Below are 19799 nucleotides of genomic sequence, written 5' to 3'. Positions count from 1 at the left end.
TAAAATTGTGACACATTCGGAACAGGATTTTTTAAAACAGGAATATTTCAGCAACTTTCAATCACTTTTCAGTACTCTTATGCATTGGGCCTGAGAAATAATTGCATTTTCTCCTGTGAAGATTAACGATATTGTCTAAACCATTTGGGCGCTCTGTCATGGCCCACCCAGTTGTTTGACTCTGACTATATAAATGGGGATGGCAATTTGATTTGCTATTTAATAATTACCTAAGAGCAAATTAGAGTGCATCTCCAAAGCTCATACTATTGACTTAGTGAGTAAAAGCTGTATTACCTCTGTAACTTAGTAATGTGGTTTTCTTTAAATTAACATTTGTCAGCATCCAAGTTTTCAACAGCATCTAAGTGAGTATACAGAGCACAGTGGTTGAAACTATATGTGTATTGGTTATTCTTTGCAATATTTTATGTAATTGTTACATTAATGTGCAACCTTCCAAGTCAATTAAAAGTCATTGTTCCGCAAAGGATCTAGAAAAGACAATCATCAATCATAACCATGATATTCTTCAGTTTATTACCTGGTCAAAGTTGATAAGAAGTTTTATGTCCTACATACAATGTTTGTGGAAAAAGAATAAAAATTGAAACAGAGAAATGGAAGCTTCTCTTTTTCTAATCAGGAGAAAGTATAAATGACCCTCCAAAGTCAGCTCTCCTTGTGCATATGTAGCATCAGCATTCTTATTGCTTACTCCTCCAGTATGGAAACATATGGCACAGTTGCAGTGTTGGTGAACAAGCATATACTGTATTCTCAGCTGAAAAGGTCGGTGATCGATCACTTCTACTTATATTTTGATGAGAAATCTTCTTTCAGAAAGAAAACCCATCTTTCTCTGGAAAATAAAATGCATTGCATTTAATGTAATTTCTGGCAGGGGGTTATATGGTGAAGGAGCATAATGTTCCAATTTCATGCATGTTCCTGATTAGCCCCTCCCTGATCAACTTCTTCAGAATTCATTGTTGGTAGCGTTGTGTATTGTGGTTTTCTGGAGAATTGTTACGGTATCTTACTGCAGAGCTACCTTTACGCTGTTTGTGTTGTGACAAAGTGTTTTACTTTGACTTTTTTTGTACTGCATGGTGGAAGATACTAGTTCAGTAGGCGGTTTCGAAGTGTAATTTTGGAAGTGTGTGAGCACTGGTGCTCTGATTGTTCTAGTCCATTCACTGCAGCTGAAAACTGCTTAGCGGATGTCCTACTCATTAGATACTTATTCTGTTTTAGCTGTGTTACTTTCCTTGTATTGTCTTTCACTAGCATTAGGTGTTTAAACAGATTGTGTTAGGGCTGCTATACTTTGCTTGAACAAAAGTTCTTTTGTCAAACGAGTCCAGGGCTTTCAACTTTATTGTTTGCTTTAAAAAGTGAATAGAAGATACAGTTTTCCATAAGAAATTCATTGTCTAAATACAATAGGTATCCATTACTCTCATCTCTGAAGATGCTATGAAATAATGCCTTATAATTTACGTCTTCAAAAATGTTATGAGTAGTGGTATTTATTTTGTTTAGGGTGGGGGGAGAGGAGAGGAGGGAAGAGGGGGTTGGGTTTTTCTCCATAGGCACTAGAGTAAGTTTGTCTGGGAGTTCCAGAGTTAACTGTTTCAAAATCTGTTTCTGGTAGATTAGGGTAATGCCTTAGTTTTTCACAATAAGAATTGCACTCTCTTATTTCGATGATGCTGGAGTAAATACTTGGATTTACCCTGAGTGAGGTAGTGAAAGGAGCTTAGCTTTGTCTCAGTTTATCTCAATGAGAGAGATACTAACTTCTTACTAACTTGCTGACTGACTGCTTTTCATTTTTTAGACTGAATGCTTGCTAAATATATACATGCTTACTTCCAGTGATAACAATATACAAATCACACAGTGATATGATTCATGTCCGCTCCTAAAGTGTTGGTGAGGGTTGCTTTGTAAAGTGCAATATGGAGGTCTTTATTTTCCATTGGTGGCTTTTTTTTGTTGTTTTGAGTTCTGTTTTCTTTTGAAGAAAGGTATGTGCGCCACTTCTGGTGCATTGGTAAATCTTTTGCGTCAGCAGATGTCATTTCTTATTGCTTGCTTTTAATTGTGAACTGCTGTGGTATGTGTCATGACATTCTGACTCTGGAAACCATATGGTTTACCAGTCATCTCTTTACAAACTTACTTCCTTTGGACTGAAACCTTGTGTACTCTATGAAGTGAAGAAAGCCTTGTACTACTTCACTGGATCACTGACTTGAACTAAATGTTAGCTTTTTTTCAATGAGAATGCGTAAGACTAATTGAGTTGTACTGTAGAGGAATTTTTGTATGGCTTTCTTAAAGGCTTGTTCTGGAGTTGAAGGTTCTAGTAATGTGCTGTATTTATAAGTTCAGCAGAAGGTGAAGCCTTGTAAACCATGATGACCACAGGATCCTGTTTTGATGTGTGTATGACTATGTAGTGATACTGGACTGAAGAAGGCTTTCTAGAACATCTGAAAGAGAAACTAATTCTTCTTTATAACTGGATGTTCTTTTTGTATAGTTGAATGGACCGACTGTTGAAGATACACCAACCAGCATAAGCAATTTGCTGTTTTGTGTTGTTTTTATATTTTTAATGGTATTTCTAATATATACGAAACCACTTATATTCTGCTTGTTGGCACATCTGATCGAAAAGATAGACTTCAGAAAGAGAATTAATTCTTTGATCATGAAATTTAAGTTAGGATAAATAAGCAATTCAAAATGATTGCAGCCATCTCTGCTTGTGGTCTGCTCCCATTGCTGACTTTTTTCCCCTGAATAAATATTTTCCTCTTTTCAGCTGTTTTTTTTTTCCCTTGTGCTTGTTGCTCCAGAAAGTTGTAATGCCTAATCAGTGATACTGATTTGCGTCACCTGTAGTTGGCTTTGGGAGAATGTCAATCTTGTTTAAAGTTTTCACTAAATCAGAAATCACAGAACAGAAGTTCAGATTGAAAATGTCTACGTTTTTCATAAAGGTTTTCACTTCTGTCTTTGGGATTCCCGTTCTTCTAACTCTTCTACAAAAAGAAATTCACATATGTCTCTGCACGGATGATCTTCAGATCTGTCTACACATGTAAAATTCTCCGCTCATGTTTCTGAAATCTCCTTAAAGAATTCTAGCTGTCAGCTTAGCTTCAGTGTAACTAAAAGAAAATGTTTGATCTCCTTCATAAGTGTCTCTTGTTAGTTCCTTTCTTGATCTTCTGGTGTGATACCATCATCCTGCCTTCACTCAGGCAACTCCTTTACTTGAACTGCTCTTTTAAAAGTTGTGTCTGAATCTTTCAGATTGAGATGTGATTCACAGACAAATATAACCTTCTGCATCAATCCATTCACCTAAAACTCTCATCCAGTTGCTATTTTGTATATCAGTAAGTTCAGCTTTACTTTTCTGACCTTGAAAGAATGCCATCATATCCAGCCTTTATTCTTTGAGAGAACTCCTGCAGGCATATCCTTACCCACAACTTGGACCGTGTTGTCCTTTTCTTTATCCTGATAACGTCTTTATCACATGAAATCTAAACAAGTTATTTTCAGTTTCAAAGTCTCTTGCTGTCTCGCACTTGCAGTTATGGATTGCAGTTCCAGACTTCATCACCTGATGAAGAGATGACCAAACATCTTTATGCTTTACTTCTTTTTTTTTTGTCTGTTTTCTTCTAGCTTCTTCCTCAACTTAAGAGAAATTCCTTTAGGAGCCACTAAATTATTTTAGAGCTTGCCTTTAAACTTTTCTTTGCTGTTTATATCTAGAAATACTTAATTGCTAGTGCCCTGAACCCTCTTCAGTATGTTGAACAGTGTTGCGCTCATGTACTCGTATTTACCTGCATCTATCTGCTGTCTTTTTGTTTCCTACTGAGACTGTAAATTTTTCTGTGGGAAGGACTGTCTGACAGAAGGGTTCCTGATCCATTACTTGGTCTAGTAGGTGAAAGAATAATATAAATTATTTAAGTAACAATGCATCAGTGAAATGAGGGGAGCTATTGCAAATGTCATGTTTCAAATACTGTTTTTGAATGTTGCTAACATTTCTATAGTAGTTGTGAATTTGCACTGTTCTATTGGTGCTAGACTTCTTTTTTACAACTTGTTAGTGCTTGACTTTTATCCACTCTTCTATCTCCACTTTTCTAACTATGACCCCAGTTACCTAAATCTAATTGCCTGGTGTGCTTTCGTGTGTAGGTTTCAGAGGGAAAAAACAATTACATGTTTGCTTTGCTGTTTGTAGTGCATGAAGGTCTGTTAGTGGCAACAGTCTTAAAGCAGTGAATTTTTTAATGGTGTAGATCTAGAAGTTGAAGGAAGCGTCAGCAATAGCGGTACAGCTTTGAGTTTAGAGAGGTGAATTTTATAGGATACAAGTTTGCGTCCCCTCCCCTCCACCCCCAAATACTCAAAACTGCACTTTTTTGAAGTTGATACATTAGTAGGAATAGGGGTCTGCTTTCAGCAGTATGAAGATGTTTTTACAGCCTCGTTAGTTACCTCAAAAGAATGTCAAAGTCACTAATACATAATGTGGCGATCTCCAAATGATGCCTATAAAACTTTTATACCACATGGACTTAATTTTTTCATAAGTATTTGCATATGTATAGCTGCACACACATGTCTAGAACGTGTCCCTCTGCAGTGTTTTAGTTGAGCATGGATAGCTCAATGCAATAGCACTCAAAAACTTCTCGTTAGTTTCGATCCCTTTCACTTTTTAGTACAGAACATTACAGAACAAGCTACCAGAGAATTTAAGTAGCCAGGAGATAATTACTCTAACCTGGTATATGTTCAGGAAACAAAACAGTACCACCTTCTTCCAGAAACATTTCTAGTGGAGACCGGATTCAAATAAAGGTGTTCAATTAATCTGAAACTTATTCTTTTAAGTAATATGTGTATTTAAATATTTGTGCCATTTAGGAACATGATGATTCCAAGTCCATTAAGATGTTATCTTCTATTACAACCATGAACTGGAAAACATTGTGTTTATAATGTTTTGTTTCCTGGTTTACGGTATCTGTTTGTGAATGACTTAATTTCTGTCTGTCATAGCTAATAGCGTTTGAACCACCGGCAACATTCAGACCATTTTTGTATGTTTAGAGCTCTCAAATTTTATATTCTTATAGGTTCTAAGAGGTTATACTTAGGTTCCTATAGGTTCTAAGAGGATAGAGAAAAGAGAGAGCCAGCAGATGACAAGGTAATTTATAGGGTCAGTTCTTAGTAGACATTTAAACATCCAAAAGGAAGTTTACCTGCAACAAACAGATCTGTATGGAACTACTGCTCTTGGCATTAGTTGCATACTGTGTTTTGATAATATACTCCTTAGCATATAGTAGGCAGGCAGACATTCTTTAAAAGCAAAACCCCAAACTATGTAAGTAAACTTGTTTGCTTTTTGTAGATGTGACGGGATTAAGTTAAATTTTACATCCTTTGACATTAGAGACTATGTTGGGATTTCATGGAATATAAATGAAGTATGATTTAATTCTTTGTGCCTGGAGGTTAGAGGAGTATGCTTACACCTATTAATTTTAAGATGTCAGATCAGTTTTTGCCTCAACATATTTCTTGTCTTTTACATTCTCTTGTTTTTGCTTGTAGGTAAGATTGTGCCAAAACCCAAAGCTTCAACTCAAAAACAGCCCACCTTACATACTTGACATTTTACCTGACACTTATCAACATTTGCGACTTATACTGAGCAAATATGATGACAACCAGAAACTTGCACAACTCAGTGAGAATGAATATTTTAAAATCTACATTGACAGTCTCATGAAAAAATCGAAACGGGCTATAAGACTCTTCAAAGAAGGAAAGGAAAGAATGTATGAGGAGCAGTCACAGGACAGGTAAGTGAAATATTTAAATATGAAGTAGATTGTCTGGCCTGTCTGCATTCTTAACTCTGTTTGTCTGCAGCCATTGTATTTTGACATTTTTAATTATTTAAAGAGGGAGAAATATTTATTGTTTGGATTCATTGACCCTGCGGGTCAATCAGTAATTTGCTGGATTTGTTCTGCTGTGTGCTCTTATCTGTCACTTTGTGACCTTTAAAACCAAGTGCATTTCCTTCATAAAACATTCATTTCATAGTAATTACTTGTTCACAGGGCCTTACACTATGTAGTTTTTCCTCTGGCAGAGAGAGAGTGACTGTTACTTGGATTGAGCTTGACCTCCCTACCCCAGTTCTTAAAACTGTGGGAGCCATGATGGATATTGACTTAGAGCTTTCACAGGTGATGAAATGGAGCAAAGCAATATTCACATTTTTGAGATATTGTGTCATGGTGGCATAAGGTGATGATAATGTTAGTTTGGTGCTGAGAAGCGTTTTCAGAAACTTAATGGATTCCTGATTTGCAGTGGTTCAGTTTTAACAACAGGGATTAATGTCCACTTTATGTGTGCTCTTGGTGGTGAGTGAAGAGGTTTTTAATATATTTAATTAATTTTTAAAAATAATATTTCAAGAACTTCTGTGCAAAATCTGCACTTTTTTTGGGGGAAGGGGTATGGCAGTGTTGCGGCAATTACTCTGCTGTGTTTGGTATACCTTTAAATCTATTCAAATAAAAGACATGATGCTGTTTTCAGAGTCTGTCCTTTTTAAAGGAGATAGTGGGGAATGGGAGATGGAGAGGAAGCAAATGGAGGATTGAATCCCTGTCATTCTGCCTGCACCTGAGCTCAGAAGCAGGGTTGCAGTATAGTTTTACAGCTGGTGTAAGTGTTGGTAGAAGCAGTGAAATGTCTACATTCTTGTAAATGTCACTGCTGCTATGTTTGATTTATATGTATGTTCCTTCCAGATCTTTAGCAATGATTATAGCTATTCAGTATACTGTGGTAGTCTCCTGTGCTTGATAGAGGGTCTGAAGTTTGCTTAACGTCTAAGGATTATTTTTTTTAAAGTACGTGAAGACTGTCCAATTGTGAATATACTTGGAGCAATTTGCTTAGGAGGAGCAAAATACACAGTTTGAACTATTTTAGTGATGAGTAAAGATTTTGATGAATGTTTTTGTGTTTGAATTCATAAGTATGTAAAGTAATGTTTTCACTCTAGATGTGTTCTTACCAGAACCTCTGGAAGAATTGTTCAGCACTGAGCCTGTGGGTTCTTTTTTTAATATCCCACTTGTATGTACAGAAGTCATTGTGTTGCAAAGGAAATAAGAACTTTTTATGGTAAGGGAAATTTGACATAAACAGTTGCATTATGTAAACAGGTTTTATTTTGACTTCCCTGCATTGTATAAAACGCAGATTTACTTACGGTTTTGCTTACAGTTAGCAATAAATTAAAGCCAGTTTCAGTGTCACTTTTTCAAAGTCTGCTATATGCTCTGTACAGTCATTCAAACAGTGTCTTAGTAACTGTATCTAGTTGCTAGAGTTGCTTTCTTCTTTCCAATTACCCACTTCATTTCCTGCGTAAGGGTAACAGCGGTGATATAAGGATGTCTTTTGCGAAGCAAACAGTTTTTGAAGAAGGTACAGTTAGCATATTTACTGTCACTTATTTGGGCCATTCTTGTGAGATGATTGGAAAGGAAGGATTTTAAAACAAAACATAGTAATGAAATGCACTGAATCACAATAACTACTTCAGGCTCTCTGAATTTGTGTTTCAGAAGGTGACAACTATATTGTTTTGCCTGACTGACAGAGTTTGAAGCTTGAGGAAGGGAGTACAATAGAAATGTTTCTCTTGTGCTAAAACTGTTAGTTGTGTTTCCTATACAAGCTGCATTCTGACATACAGTCAGAATGCTTAACAAAAAAAAAAACGTGTAAGCATTGTTCCAGCAGTTCATGCCTCATGCCATTATAAGTTAAAGCCTACATCTTTGTTACTTCAGTGAAAGACTTCATCTTTCATCTGCTGGTGGTGTTTATCTGTGTGTGTGTCCTAGTTTGAAGTTGAACGAAGGTGTACTTGTTTTCTGAGCCCTATGACTAGGTATGTTTGTAGAGCTTCAACATACTTAATCATGTTAATTCTTAGTAAGTTAGTAAAATAAGCTATTAATGTTTTTAGGTTCTTTGCTTCCAAAGGTGCCAGCGTTAACCTAAGTACGTTATTTATTAACGTTATAATGCAATCGGAGTGATCATTTAAATAAGTGTTTTTGAAGATGTTTCTAAAATGACTGTCCAATTGAAGTGTAGTCAATTTAAAAAAAAAAAAAAGTAAGTCAAAAGCCTCTCATGTTGACACCTAGTCAGTTTCTGTGGTTTTCAATCTTGCATTTCTGTTTTGTTTTCTGTTAGTGTGTCTCTGGTTTCTGGATCAAAGGTCATCATGAAAAAAGAGAAACTGGCTGCATTTGGAAGCATTCTGTGTATATATTTGATTGGTATACTTTTAACCTATTAAGGTTATTGAATAATCTTTTAACTTTTATAGTGATGGTACATTTAGGAACCAGTGCCAATATACATGTGATTTTATTTGCCTGATGACAGCAAAATTACTCTATTGTGAAGAATTTGTCATGAATTTTAGTTCTTAAAGATGCTGTGGATGAAACAAGATAGTGTGCCAGTTGGATTATGTACAAATAGCTAAAACAAAAGCTTACATTTTGATGGTGTTGCCTCTCTACCCTGTGTTCCATGTCAAACACATATGATAGCCGTTTAAGAGTAGATGGTGTTGACAATTCTGTACTTTGTGGGGTGAGTCTTGCTAAGCAGAGAAAGTATGGCTTACAAGTTTGTTTATTGTATATGAATTGCATCTACCTTCTGGGTATGGTGTGTAGTATAAAATTATGTCCTCTCATAGTCCTCTTGCTTAATGAAGTAAGAGATGATGTTCAATAAATTCTGTAAACTGTACTAGATATAGGCTGCACAGAAGTTTTTATATGTATGAAGTAATTTAAAGATTTTTGGGTTCTTTTTCACAGATTTTACTTTTTAAAGGTTATTAACACAGACTTATTAAAATTATTGGTTCAGGTACATCTACTCTTCTTAAAAGGCTTTCTGTGTCTGAGGGTCTAGGGCTTTGGATTTTTTGTGTGGGTTGTTTTTTTTTTTTCCTTTGTTTATTCGGAAGTAGACTAAAGCTGGAAGGCATAATTTCTGTGAAGTCCAAACTTCCTTTTGTCTTGCTGCATTCCAGAGTTATGCATCCAGAAAAAATAAAAACTTTGTAGGCTGGCAGTTTTTTCAGATAAATATGTTAGCCAGGTGTAGAAATAAAGCACATAAGTTACAATAATAAGAATAGAGGAGCAATAAAGTGGCAATGGGGAGCTACATTGGATTCATTCAAGGTGCTGGACATGGTCTCCATGGCTAACACAACCATTTCTTAGTAATGGAGACAAGTGTGAGCTTTCCTGTGCTTATCTGTAAATTGTGTCCTTGGAAGCATATGTCTTGAGATGAACTTGTTTGTTTTCTGTTTTAATATTGCATGCCTTCTGCTGTATGACCTTTATATGAGGAGAAGAGGAAAAGTATAAAACCAGGTTGTATACTTATTTTTAATAATCTCTTAAATGCTGCTTGATTCGGCCAAAATTAGGTGGCTACTTGATTAGAAGTGGAAGAGGAAGATAAGATGAAAGACAGATATTTCTGAACTAGTGGGCAGTACAGATGAAGATGGCAAGAGGAGAAGATCTGAGATTGTTTTGGCGTTGATGTAGAAAGAGGGGCGCATGTAGGGAAAGGCAGAGTCAAGGAAGTCCTTCAAGATGATCGCAAAACCACTCCTGTTCCTGTACAGAAAGTATCGCTAGTTTCTCCTGCACATCTAGTCGTTTGGTGTCTTGATTCAAATTGCACGCTTCTAGGTTTTACAGCTTGCTTAACTATTTTCTTAGTGCAGAATTCTTATATTCTCTAAGTCTTCTAGAGAGGTCTTATACTTGTGGTTCATGTGATAGATCAGGTTCTCCTTTGTTACTGTTCATATTGGTTAGTGAGTTTATAAAGTATTCCATTTCCCTTAATCCAGTCTGTGTCGACAACTGAGATCAGTTAAGGTTCTTGAATCAAGTTCCTGAACCGGCGCATCAAAGTACACAGCATTCTCGGTAGAGACCTTTCTACTGCTGAAATTTCTAGTCCATTCCCTCCTTATTCTGAAAGTACAGACGTGGTAAGAAGTTACACAGGTAAGCATCAGAATGGACTTCAGTTATGTCAGCTGCAACACAGTAACAGCCATTTGTGTACCTCTGTCCTGTGGTAAGTGAGAGGTAGCTTACCCTACTTTGAATTACCTCATCTTGTACCACAAACTTGCTGTTTTATTTACAGGAAGTTAGGAAGTTTATAACTTAGCTAGCCTTGTAACTTGTTTGTGTCTCCAGACAGAGGAGATTATATTGATTGAGAGAAGGATCAGGAAGAGTATATTTTTAATTTAGGATGATTTTATTTGGACAAGTTAAGATTGTTTTGGTGGATGGTTTTCTTGTTTGACAAATAGAATGTGCAGATTCAGAAAAGGATGTTAATGGCTCTTTTCATAGAGCCGGTTTTGGCTGTTGGTTAACATCACATAGATAACTAGGTAATTGTCGGATAGTAAGGATGGCAACCTTCACCAAAGTGGATTGGATTTGAAGTTGTGATCTTGTGGTGAAAGTTATTGGCTCCTTAGAATCCTGTGATTTGTCCCATTTTCCAAGCATATTATGTAGTTTTTGGTCTTCAGTAAATTCTGAGCTGAACAGTTAGGCTATACATACCATCAATATGTTGTCTGACATGATCCGTAAACCCCTGTACTTAAGCTATGTCAACATCTTTTAGAGATCATATCTGTTGACTGCTTTATTCTAATCTTGCTGAAGTTGAGGCAAAAGAATCTAGTATTTGTCCTTTCTTCTCCTGTATTTATTTACCTGTATTTTTAGATTGTTCCTTCACTAGGTTTTTAGGAAAAAAAGCAGCCTTCCTCTGCTTGAAAAGCTTCTGGAGTGTTGACTCATTGCTTGAACTCCTGTGCTGTCCCTAGAAAAAAGAGGACACTCTCTTTCAATGTATAACCTATAATGCTATAATTGGGAATGGAACTTGGCTACAATAAATAACCTCTAATAAAGAGGTGGCTTCTGAGGAAAAGAGAGTCTATGACTAATTGGATGGGGTTGCATGGGAGAAAGAAATGCAATGAGGTGGGGTTTTGGTGGGTTTTTTTGTTTGTTTTGTTTTGGCTTGGGGTTTTTTTTGTGTGTGTATTTTTTTGTTTGTGTTTTTTTTTGGGGGGGGAGCTTTTATGTTATGGCGAGAATTTCCACCCTCTTCTTCCCTCCCTGTTCCTTACATGTGATGTAAAACCAGATGTGAACCAAAACAGCTTTAAGAAGCCCTTTGGTGTGCCTGAACTACATGAGTAATTGAGCTTTAGTGCAAATTTTGTGAAGCACAAGGCATTTGCTAATTTTAGGTTCTAGTCTAAATTAAACAAGGAATGTTACACAAACATACCTTTCATACAAAGAGACTCTTGTTGCAGAGGGCAGGTGAGAACACGTGGAGGTTACAAATGATAGGGCAGTGTTGTGACAGCTTGTTCTCAACATAAATGCAAACAGGCTGTGTGACTGCAGTTGTTGTAGCGCAGTATTTAAATTTTTAGATGTTTTTGATTTCTTCACCTCTTGGGGAAGGGTATTACCAAATGAGAACAAAGGAACTATCAGTACCAAAATAACTTAAAGGCAACTATTTATTCAGATTGCAGAGGAAGACAAGGATTTTAAAACCATAAAAGATCCTAAATGAAAAAAATAATAGCTTGTAGATTCTTATAATTGATTTAGATCCTTGATTCATATCTAGCTGGGTAGAAGAGGGGTAATATGTGCACTTTGTTTGTCTTTTACTTTTTACTCTGTTATAAAATCAGGCAGCATTTTCTCTGTTAGTGCAAGGTCTCTTTCAAACATTTTCTTACAAGTAATGTGGTGTTGACAGTCACATCTGAGCAGAGTTCAGCTGGTTGTGAGGGGATATACACAGTCTGATCTCTTCCTTATTGCACTTTGTATAATCATTTATACCTGTGAAAAGTGTGTATGGTAATGTTGCCAAATTAAGATGCCATAACATTTATACCCACTTTGTGCAGGTGTGAAAGCTCTCCGAAAGCACAAAGTTATAGGGAATCAGTCCTCAAGACTTTCCATGTGTTGTATATTAATTTCCTTTGTGATAAAAGCTAATGACAGTTCTATTACTAGGATTATACAATGAGACTGATGCAATGTCTATGCTGGCATAGTTTTCTGCCTTGTTCCATTGCAGCTTTAGAAGGCAATATGGATGACAAAATGAGCTGGGAAGAATAGGTGGTTTTCTGAAAAAACACTACTCTTGGTCAGAGAGGTCTGGAAATACTCTGTCTGATTTGGCAGTGAGGATACTAGTACCCATTTCTGCTTTATAACAGCTCAGTTTCGCACATCCCTTCACCATACTTGTCTGCATGGTCTCTACGGGGAACAGCTGTGCTTGTGGAGGCAGGCCATTGTTGCCAGCTGTAAATAAAGCTATGTTCTTAGGTATGATAAAGCCCAGCTAATCATATCAAGATAGCAACTTTAGGACCTTCTTGAAGAACAGACAGCACTGACCCCTGAATTTACCATGTAGAAAGCAAGGCTCCTGTAATGGACCTGAAGGGATCTTTCATCATTCACTTTTGAATGCGTGGCTGATTTTTAGAAAATTTGTTCTTTGCTTCTCTATGTCAGAAGTATTCTATATTCAGCGATTAGGTATTTGTTTTACGGTGCCTTCAACACTAGCCTTGTGATGGCAGCTACTTATCATGCAAAAAGAGCACAGAGAAAGCTTTTAGAAGAAAGTGTCTATTTTTATGAAATGTATGTCTAAATATATAAGCATATCTAATTTTAATTTCAGGTTATAAAAATAAATGCTTTCCTTTCTCTAATGTTCTGTGGCATTATTTTCATTAAAAATTAGAAACATGAAAGAATAAAAATCTGCTTTTATTCTATAAAGAAATGAAAAGGAAGTTGAGAGTAATCACTTTCAAGTGGTACACTTGCTGTTTAGTTAATAGAAGCTCTTTTGCCTGCCTTTGGTGAAAGTAAAGTAAAGCCAGTTTATAAAAACAGACACGCTGTAGTGATAATCCTTTTATCCAAAGAATGGTTGATCAAAAATCAGGCTAGAAGACATGCTTGCTATGTATCTAAACCTATAGTAAATAAAGTTTCACTAAGCTATACAGAGTAAGAAATAACCTTCATCTGAAAAGGGGTGAAATTATATGTTTTGATTAACGCAGTTGAAGTTTGAATTCAGAACAAAAGAGACAGAATGAGATATCGATGGAGATGATAATGGATGGAAATACCAGTTCCATTCATTGAAATGTAAAGTGCAAGAAAGAAAGAGTGCTTTCATGATTTCATGAATTTTAAAAATATTTGGTAATCATTTGACATAAATAAGCTTCTCTTCTTCCTGTTCTGTTCTTTGCTTCAATATTAAGTGCATTTACTTTAGTCATCTTAAAAATGTCACAAAAGAGTTAGTATTATTTAGTAAGTTGTATTCAGAGTACCTTCAATGCTTGGGGTTCTATCAGTGGCTGCACATTCTCAAGTTAACTTTGTCGTTACAAATTATACAATAATACTATGCATGCTCTAGAGCGAGGCAAAACTTTAATATTATTAATTGATATTGGAGGAACAAGGATTATTAGTTCAAAAAGTAGGTTTGCTGTTGTCTGCACAAAACAGTTTTGCTATTGGTAAGATTAATATGTTGGCATGTTTCTTTCTTTCTTTGATTTTTATATTGAATGACTCCAAGTGATTTAACACCATGTTCTCTGAGAACCATCTCAGGAATATCATTCACTTGATTTGAAAGACAATGTGATATTTATATAAAAGACTGTGCAATGAATGCAACTATAAAAAAAATCCAAACAAACAAGAAAAATAGCACACAGAAAGGACGAACAGTAAATTGTGTCTGAAAAGAAGCACAATCTTAACACATAACACAAATGAAAAAGAAATCAGTAAGTGATCTTATATGAGGAATAAAACTTCCTGAGGAATCACCTAGGTGACTGTCATCAGTATCTCATTTGTAATGTAGATGAATAATATATTTTGAATTTTTCTGTTTTGAGTGCAACCAAGGTAGAGCTAAAGGATTTATTATTGAAATATTTTTGTATTTGTCTCCAGCATATGATAAAACATTTTGTGTTTTCACCATAGTTTGCTCAGATTTCCCATGTCAGAATTATAGACCTATCCTGTTTTGTAGTGGAAGATCTTAACCATAATCTCTTTATTACCCAATTCTTTACGTTATGTGAAGTGAAATACATATTGAAGAATGTATTGACTTTATACTTGCAAATATCTTGACAGATCAGAACACTGGTGAACAAATAATTAATTATGTTAGTTCATTTCAGTAATAGTGGGTCATAATAATTAGGACTTCACTGTTTTTCTGGTACATCTGATGTAAAGATAGATTTAACTGTGTTTCTTCCTAATGTGATATAACACAGTAAACTAAAGGGGTAACATGAAAGTAATGGATATGTAAGAAACAAGCATTTTGGGGATATATAATGAAAGATTATAATCAATGGTAACACGTTGATTGAGCTAAATTTAATTTCTATGTGGGTAAGGTTGTTGTGGTCTCTCTATAGAGGATCTCTTACAAGGGGACTTTCATTTTTTTATTCTTGAATGGTCAGACGGATGTAATTTCAGCATAATATCTGATGCATTGTATCTATCAGGACTCCACTGTGAACCTGCACAGCCCACCTGATGAGTTAGTCTTTTACTGTTATTAGCTGATCTTTGGCAAGCTCTGTAAATGTACAGTGGGAGAAAAATGTTTGAAAAAGTAATTAAATTTAATTAAATTTCTCCCCTCTATTTGATAGCATTGTGGGAGAGTTCACAAAACGGTGTCTTCCTTTCCCCCAAGATAAAATAGTGAAACTATATGGCTTTGAGATTTGAAGCAACAATAAATAGGAAAATGATTCCTATCTTCAGTAGCAAAAATACCTATGAAGATTAGCTTATCTATTCCACAATTCTTATGTGAAGCTGTCACTAGTAATAGTTAGAGCCTTAATTTGTTTCTGTCTGTGATACTGAACAGATGTGTATAAAGAAATAAAATCCGCAACCATATCTCATTTTAAATATTAGCCCCCATTTTGCATCTACTTTGCATAATGTAAATATGTGTCCTGATAGGACGAAATACTGAGTAATAAGCTATGGAAGTCTCATCAGCTCCTGATTAATTGCTATCTCTCTTGAGTTCAAACCCAACGTATTGCACAGTGTCTGTTTATATTGATATGACCGGGAGTGGAGAATATCTAGAGTCTCTCAGAGAGTACTTGGCATATTGCAGGACTGGATTAGACCCTGGGTACTGGTGGCAGAAAGAAAAGGATCCATGGGCTTGTTTACAAGTGAGTAAAATAAGTGTTTCTTGCAGAACCTGAGGAGTTATATCTGGGATCCAGTGTTCGCTTTTTTTTTTCCTAGTAACTGTTGACTAACTTGTTCAAAGAACTGAAACCTACATACTTACTAGAAAATCTGTGATCACTCCCCAGCTTGCATAGAGGATTATTCTGTAACAAAGTCTAGTTTTGCTTACACTAAGAAACAAGAAACATTTTAATAAGCTTAATTTATTTCTTTTTTTGTGTGCCAGGCCTTAGTGATATCCTAAAGGCTTTTGCTAACCTCTTTATTCATCCTGAAAAAAACCCCCAAACACCGTCTTTCGCTCTATATCAGAAATACTATTGCCTTTTTAAGAGGAGATAAGTTCATTTGTTAGTTATCACTCTTAAAATAGTACATTTTGGGCAATACTGTATTGTTTAAAAAATGCATGAGAAAAAATTTGCCTCTCGTTACAAGCTAAAGGGCATTAATGCAAGACAGACAAACTTATTAGCATCTGTTTTCAAACTGTTCCAATGGAAAATGATTCTTAGCCAACAGAATATTCTGTGAACTCATCTCAGTTGATTCTGAGTCATGAATGTCTGTCATGGGAAGTATGAAATGCAGGGTCAGTAATAAAACATCTTGTACCCAAGAACATTTGTAAGAACAATACTTACTTTTTTTTTTTAAAGCAGTTGTTAATTGGCAAGACCTTACAGGTATATATCCAAGAGCAGACCTTTAATTCTAACTACTCTGTAGTGGGAGGGTGTGTAAAGATGTAGAGAAGCACCTTCAGATTTTTGCATGTCAACATTTTAAACGGGTTTATAGGGCTACAGAGGATTAGTCATTACATAACTTTTTAAAATGAAATGATCATATTACTAGATTACTTTATTTGGGGTTTAATATCAAACTCCCTGCACACTGTTCTTATTGTTGGAGAACACTTAGTTTTGACAGAAGAAAAATCAACAATTTCTTTAAACTCAAAGTTGTAAGTTTCAGCAAATATGGTACGTAAGCCTTCCATCAGTACACTTTGAATAGATCTGTGTAATTTGTATTTGATACTCTATAAATGTCATGCATGTCCAAGGAAGATATAATGCAACAAATAGACCCTGAAAACATTTCTGTTTGTTGTTGTTCAAATATACAGCCTGTTGTGAAAATTCTGAAGTGGAGGTTGATGCCACAAACCTTCAGCCTGTGTTCCAAATATAGTTTGTCATTAAAAGTGATGACAATCTCTGTTAAGAATATCTGCTCGCCTAATATACTAGCAATAAAGGAGATGTCTGTGTTATAACTTAGCATGTTTTTATCTTTTATTTCCAAGTATTTGTTTTTAAAATATTAGAAAAGAAACTACTGTTTTTGTAATGAAATATTGTCCTAACTTTCAGCTCTGAAACACTAAAATATGAAAAGTACATATTCCGTTGCTAGGTCATCTCAATAATGCCAAACAGGTCATAATTAACAGGCCATATTGCTATTTTTGTTAGAACAGAGAGTCTGGACACCTATGCTTTTTTTCTAGTTAGGTTACTTTTTACTGGTTACCTTGATCATTGTAGGTCATTTATGTCTGTTAAGTATTATGCCATTTAATTCACAGTGCAGCACTTTTAGGTTTTCCTAGAATAAAGAGTAGTATTTAGGGTTCTGTGCTTTTTGGGTATAGTGGCAGAGTAATGGTGGATGACAGGAGTGCTGATAAAGGCTTGTCTGTTCTAACTTCATATGAATTTTTAATCCACTTCATAACTGGATCTTACTGACAGCTCATTCCCAGTGGCCAATGCTTCAGTGTTTTTACAACTTAATGATACATGTTCTGTGCTGCAATTAGGAAAATACAGAAAATGTGGCATATATAGCCAATTTTTTTTTGTCTAGCTGAGGAAGTCATATGTCAGCAGGCTGAAATCCTCTCCCCCTATACTCTTTTCAAATGGGCTTCTTTAGGATAGCAGACTGGAAGACTATATTGTATTATTTTGTTCAGAACTCTGCATATCCTTTTTACTCTAATTCATGGCTGTAACAAATACACAAAGATTCAAAGCAAAAAAAAAAAAAAAGTACGTAACATCCTGTTCATGTGTTTCCTTTTACTGTTAATCCCCATAATTAATGCCCTATGAGGAATGGGGCTCTAATCGCTTACAGAGCACAGTAATGTAAAAAGACAGTGCTCATCTGGGAGGTGTTCAGTAGTGTGGATCACTGGTGACCCAGTTGGTACACAGCTGTCTTCCAGTCCATGCATATGTGCTTTCATTAACTACACGCATATCTGTCTGACAGGCCGGTAATGATTGTCTAAAAGGAACCTTGCCTTATGAAATTGTCTCAGTGCCACTGAGAAAGAGTAGTTTGTTTTCTCTCATTTTTCCGGTTTCATTGGAAGGGGGGGAAAAAATGGGGGAGGGAAGCTGTTCTGTGAGGGCGAGGATCACGAGTCCTGACAGTCACTTTGAAATAATCTTTCATGAAGCCCAATGCCAGGAAGAGGCATGTTTGAACACCACATAGTAGTTTTTTAGTGGCTTAAAGGAGGTGTCCATACAAAATACTCTTCTGAAAGGGCTAAGGGTTTTTAAGAGTTTTCATTTGTTTGTGCTGTATGAATTTAGCGTTACTAATGCTAAACTGTAACGGGCAACATAAAAGATAAACATAGTTTATTAGAATATTAAAAGTTTATTAGAATATTAAAATATATTTTTAAATGGACTTAGAGGACAGACGGTTGGATATTTGTTTTAAAAATCAGTCCTTTATTAAATCTGTGATATCTGGAAATGCAGTGGGAGTGGTTGACTGAAAGGAGTTTTGACAGAAATACTTTCTCGAAACCTATAAGCTCAACCCACCCAGCTACTGGAAAGGTGATAGCTAGGGAAGAAATGAATGGCTAAAATATTAGAGAAATAAATTAGCTTATGTTTACTCAACACACACAAAGCAACAAAAGGGCAACACCCACCTCCTAGAATCTGTCCTAACATGGTAAAAGTATCTAAGTGCCAAATCCTTCCAATATAATGGAACAAAAGAATCATACCTGTTACAGCAGTTTGAGGCTGAATTTATGGCGCTGTCAGGAAAAAAAGAAGTGTAAGTGTACTACTTTGCTGTTCATTTGCACTTCTTTTTCAGGTAATCCTCTACTCTGCAGCAAGTCTTTCCAAGGCAATCTTTTCCTTGGGCAATTATTTGTTCACACTCGTTTTAAGCCTGTTAGGGAGTTCTGACTGCCTTACACTTGATGTGCATAAATAAGCTGGGGGGGGAACAATGACAAGTAAGCCTTCCAGTGAAATCAACTGACAGCTGTGAAGACATTGTGTAAGTTGTGGATATCCATGGAGGTGGTATTTAAGATACCTGTCATATCCTTCTGTACGCTTGTGGGACACCACTTCCATAAATGCCCAGCATTTGCTGTATAAACAGGAGGCAGAATATTTGCTACTGGAACCTTTTGTATGGGTTGGAGTTGCCAAGAGAAAGAAAAATAAAATTTCTCAAAGGGCATGTCATGTCATACTTTACCTTGTACATTTATGCCTGGAAGCTCCTACAGCTTTCCTGTGTGGTGGCTTTTTTGTTTGTTTTTGGTTTTAAAAGCTTAGCTAAGATAAGAATCTGGTGTGAAAGAAAATGGAAAGGTAATGCTGATTTTAGTACGACTCCCATATACTCTATTCCTGTATTTTCAGTTTGCTTTATGTAGCAGCAGATGGTCCATCTATTGTTTCATTATTCTTCTGGGAGTCTGACCCTCTATAGTGGGTGTGTGCTTTAGCAAAAAAAGGACAACTAAAATAAGTCTTTGTAACGGATGCAACTCAATTTATTAAACTGTGTTGATGACCTGAAAAATTCTAGCTCTTAAGATTTGTTTTTATTTAAATGCTTAATATTGTGTCTAAGTTCTGTCAACAAGGTGGGGGTTTTTTTGTTGAAGTATCAAGGGTAGTTTTGATTCAGAAGGATTGTTCACTGTCATAAATGCTGTTTTGTGAAACAGCATAATTTTACCATATGCCTTGGGTTTCATTTGAGATATTATGAATAAGCAGGATGAGTGCTTTCAAAGAGGCATTCCTGCTGTCCCACATCAACCATGTGGGCTTTCAGTTAAGCTTCCCAGGAAGACAGCAACATATGTGTACACAATGTGTGTATTATGTTGGCGCCCACTCACAGTATTAAAGATGTGTCAGCATTTCCAGA

The 19799-nt window shown here is 35.9% G+C and overlaps 1 protein-coding gene across 4 annotated transcripts in view; it reads left to right on the top strand.

Moving 5' to 3' along the window:
- CBLB (Cbl proto-oncogene B) overlaps positions 1–19799 on the top strand; it is a 138171-nt gene that overhangs the window by 4956 nt on the left and 113416 nt on the right. For all 4 annotated transcript variants that reach the window (XM_072884379.1, XM_072884387.1, XM_072884371.1 and 1 more), the window contains exon 3: positions 5671–5921. In XM_072884379.1, the coding sequence (XP_072740480.1) occupies positions 5671–5921 (251 nt within the window). The remainder of the gene's footprint in view (positions 1–5670; positions 5922–19799) is intronic.

The sequence above is a fragment of the Ciconia boyciana genome, chromosome 1, assembly GCF_034638445.1.
Source record: "Ciconia boyciana chromosome 1, ASM3463844v1, whole genome shotgun sequence".
Lineage (NCBI taxonomy): Eukaryota > Metazoa > Chordata > Aves > Ciconiiformes > Ciconiidae > Ciconia > Ciconia boyciana.
This window is presented reverse-complemented; position numbering and strand designations above follow the sequence as displayed.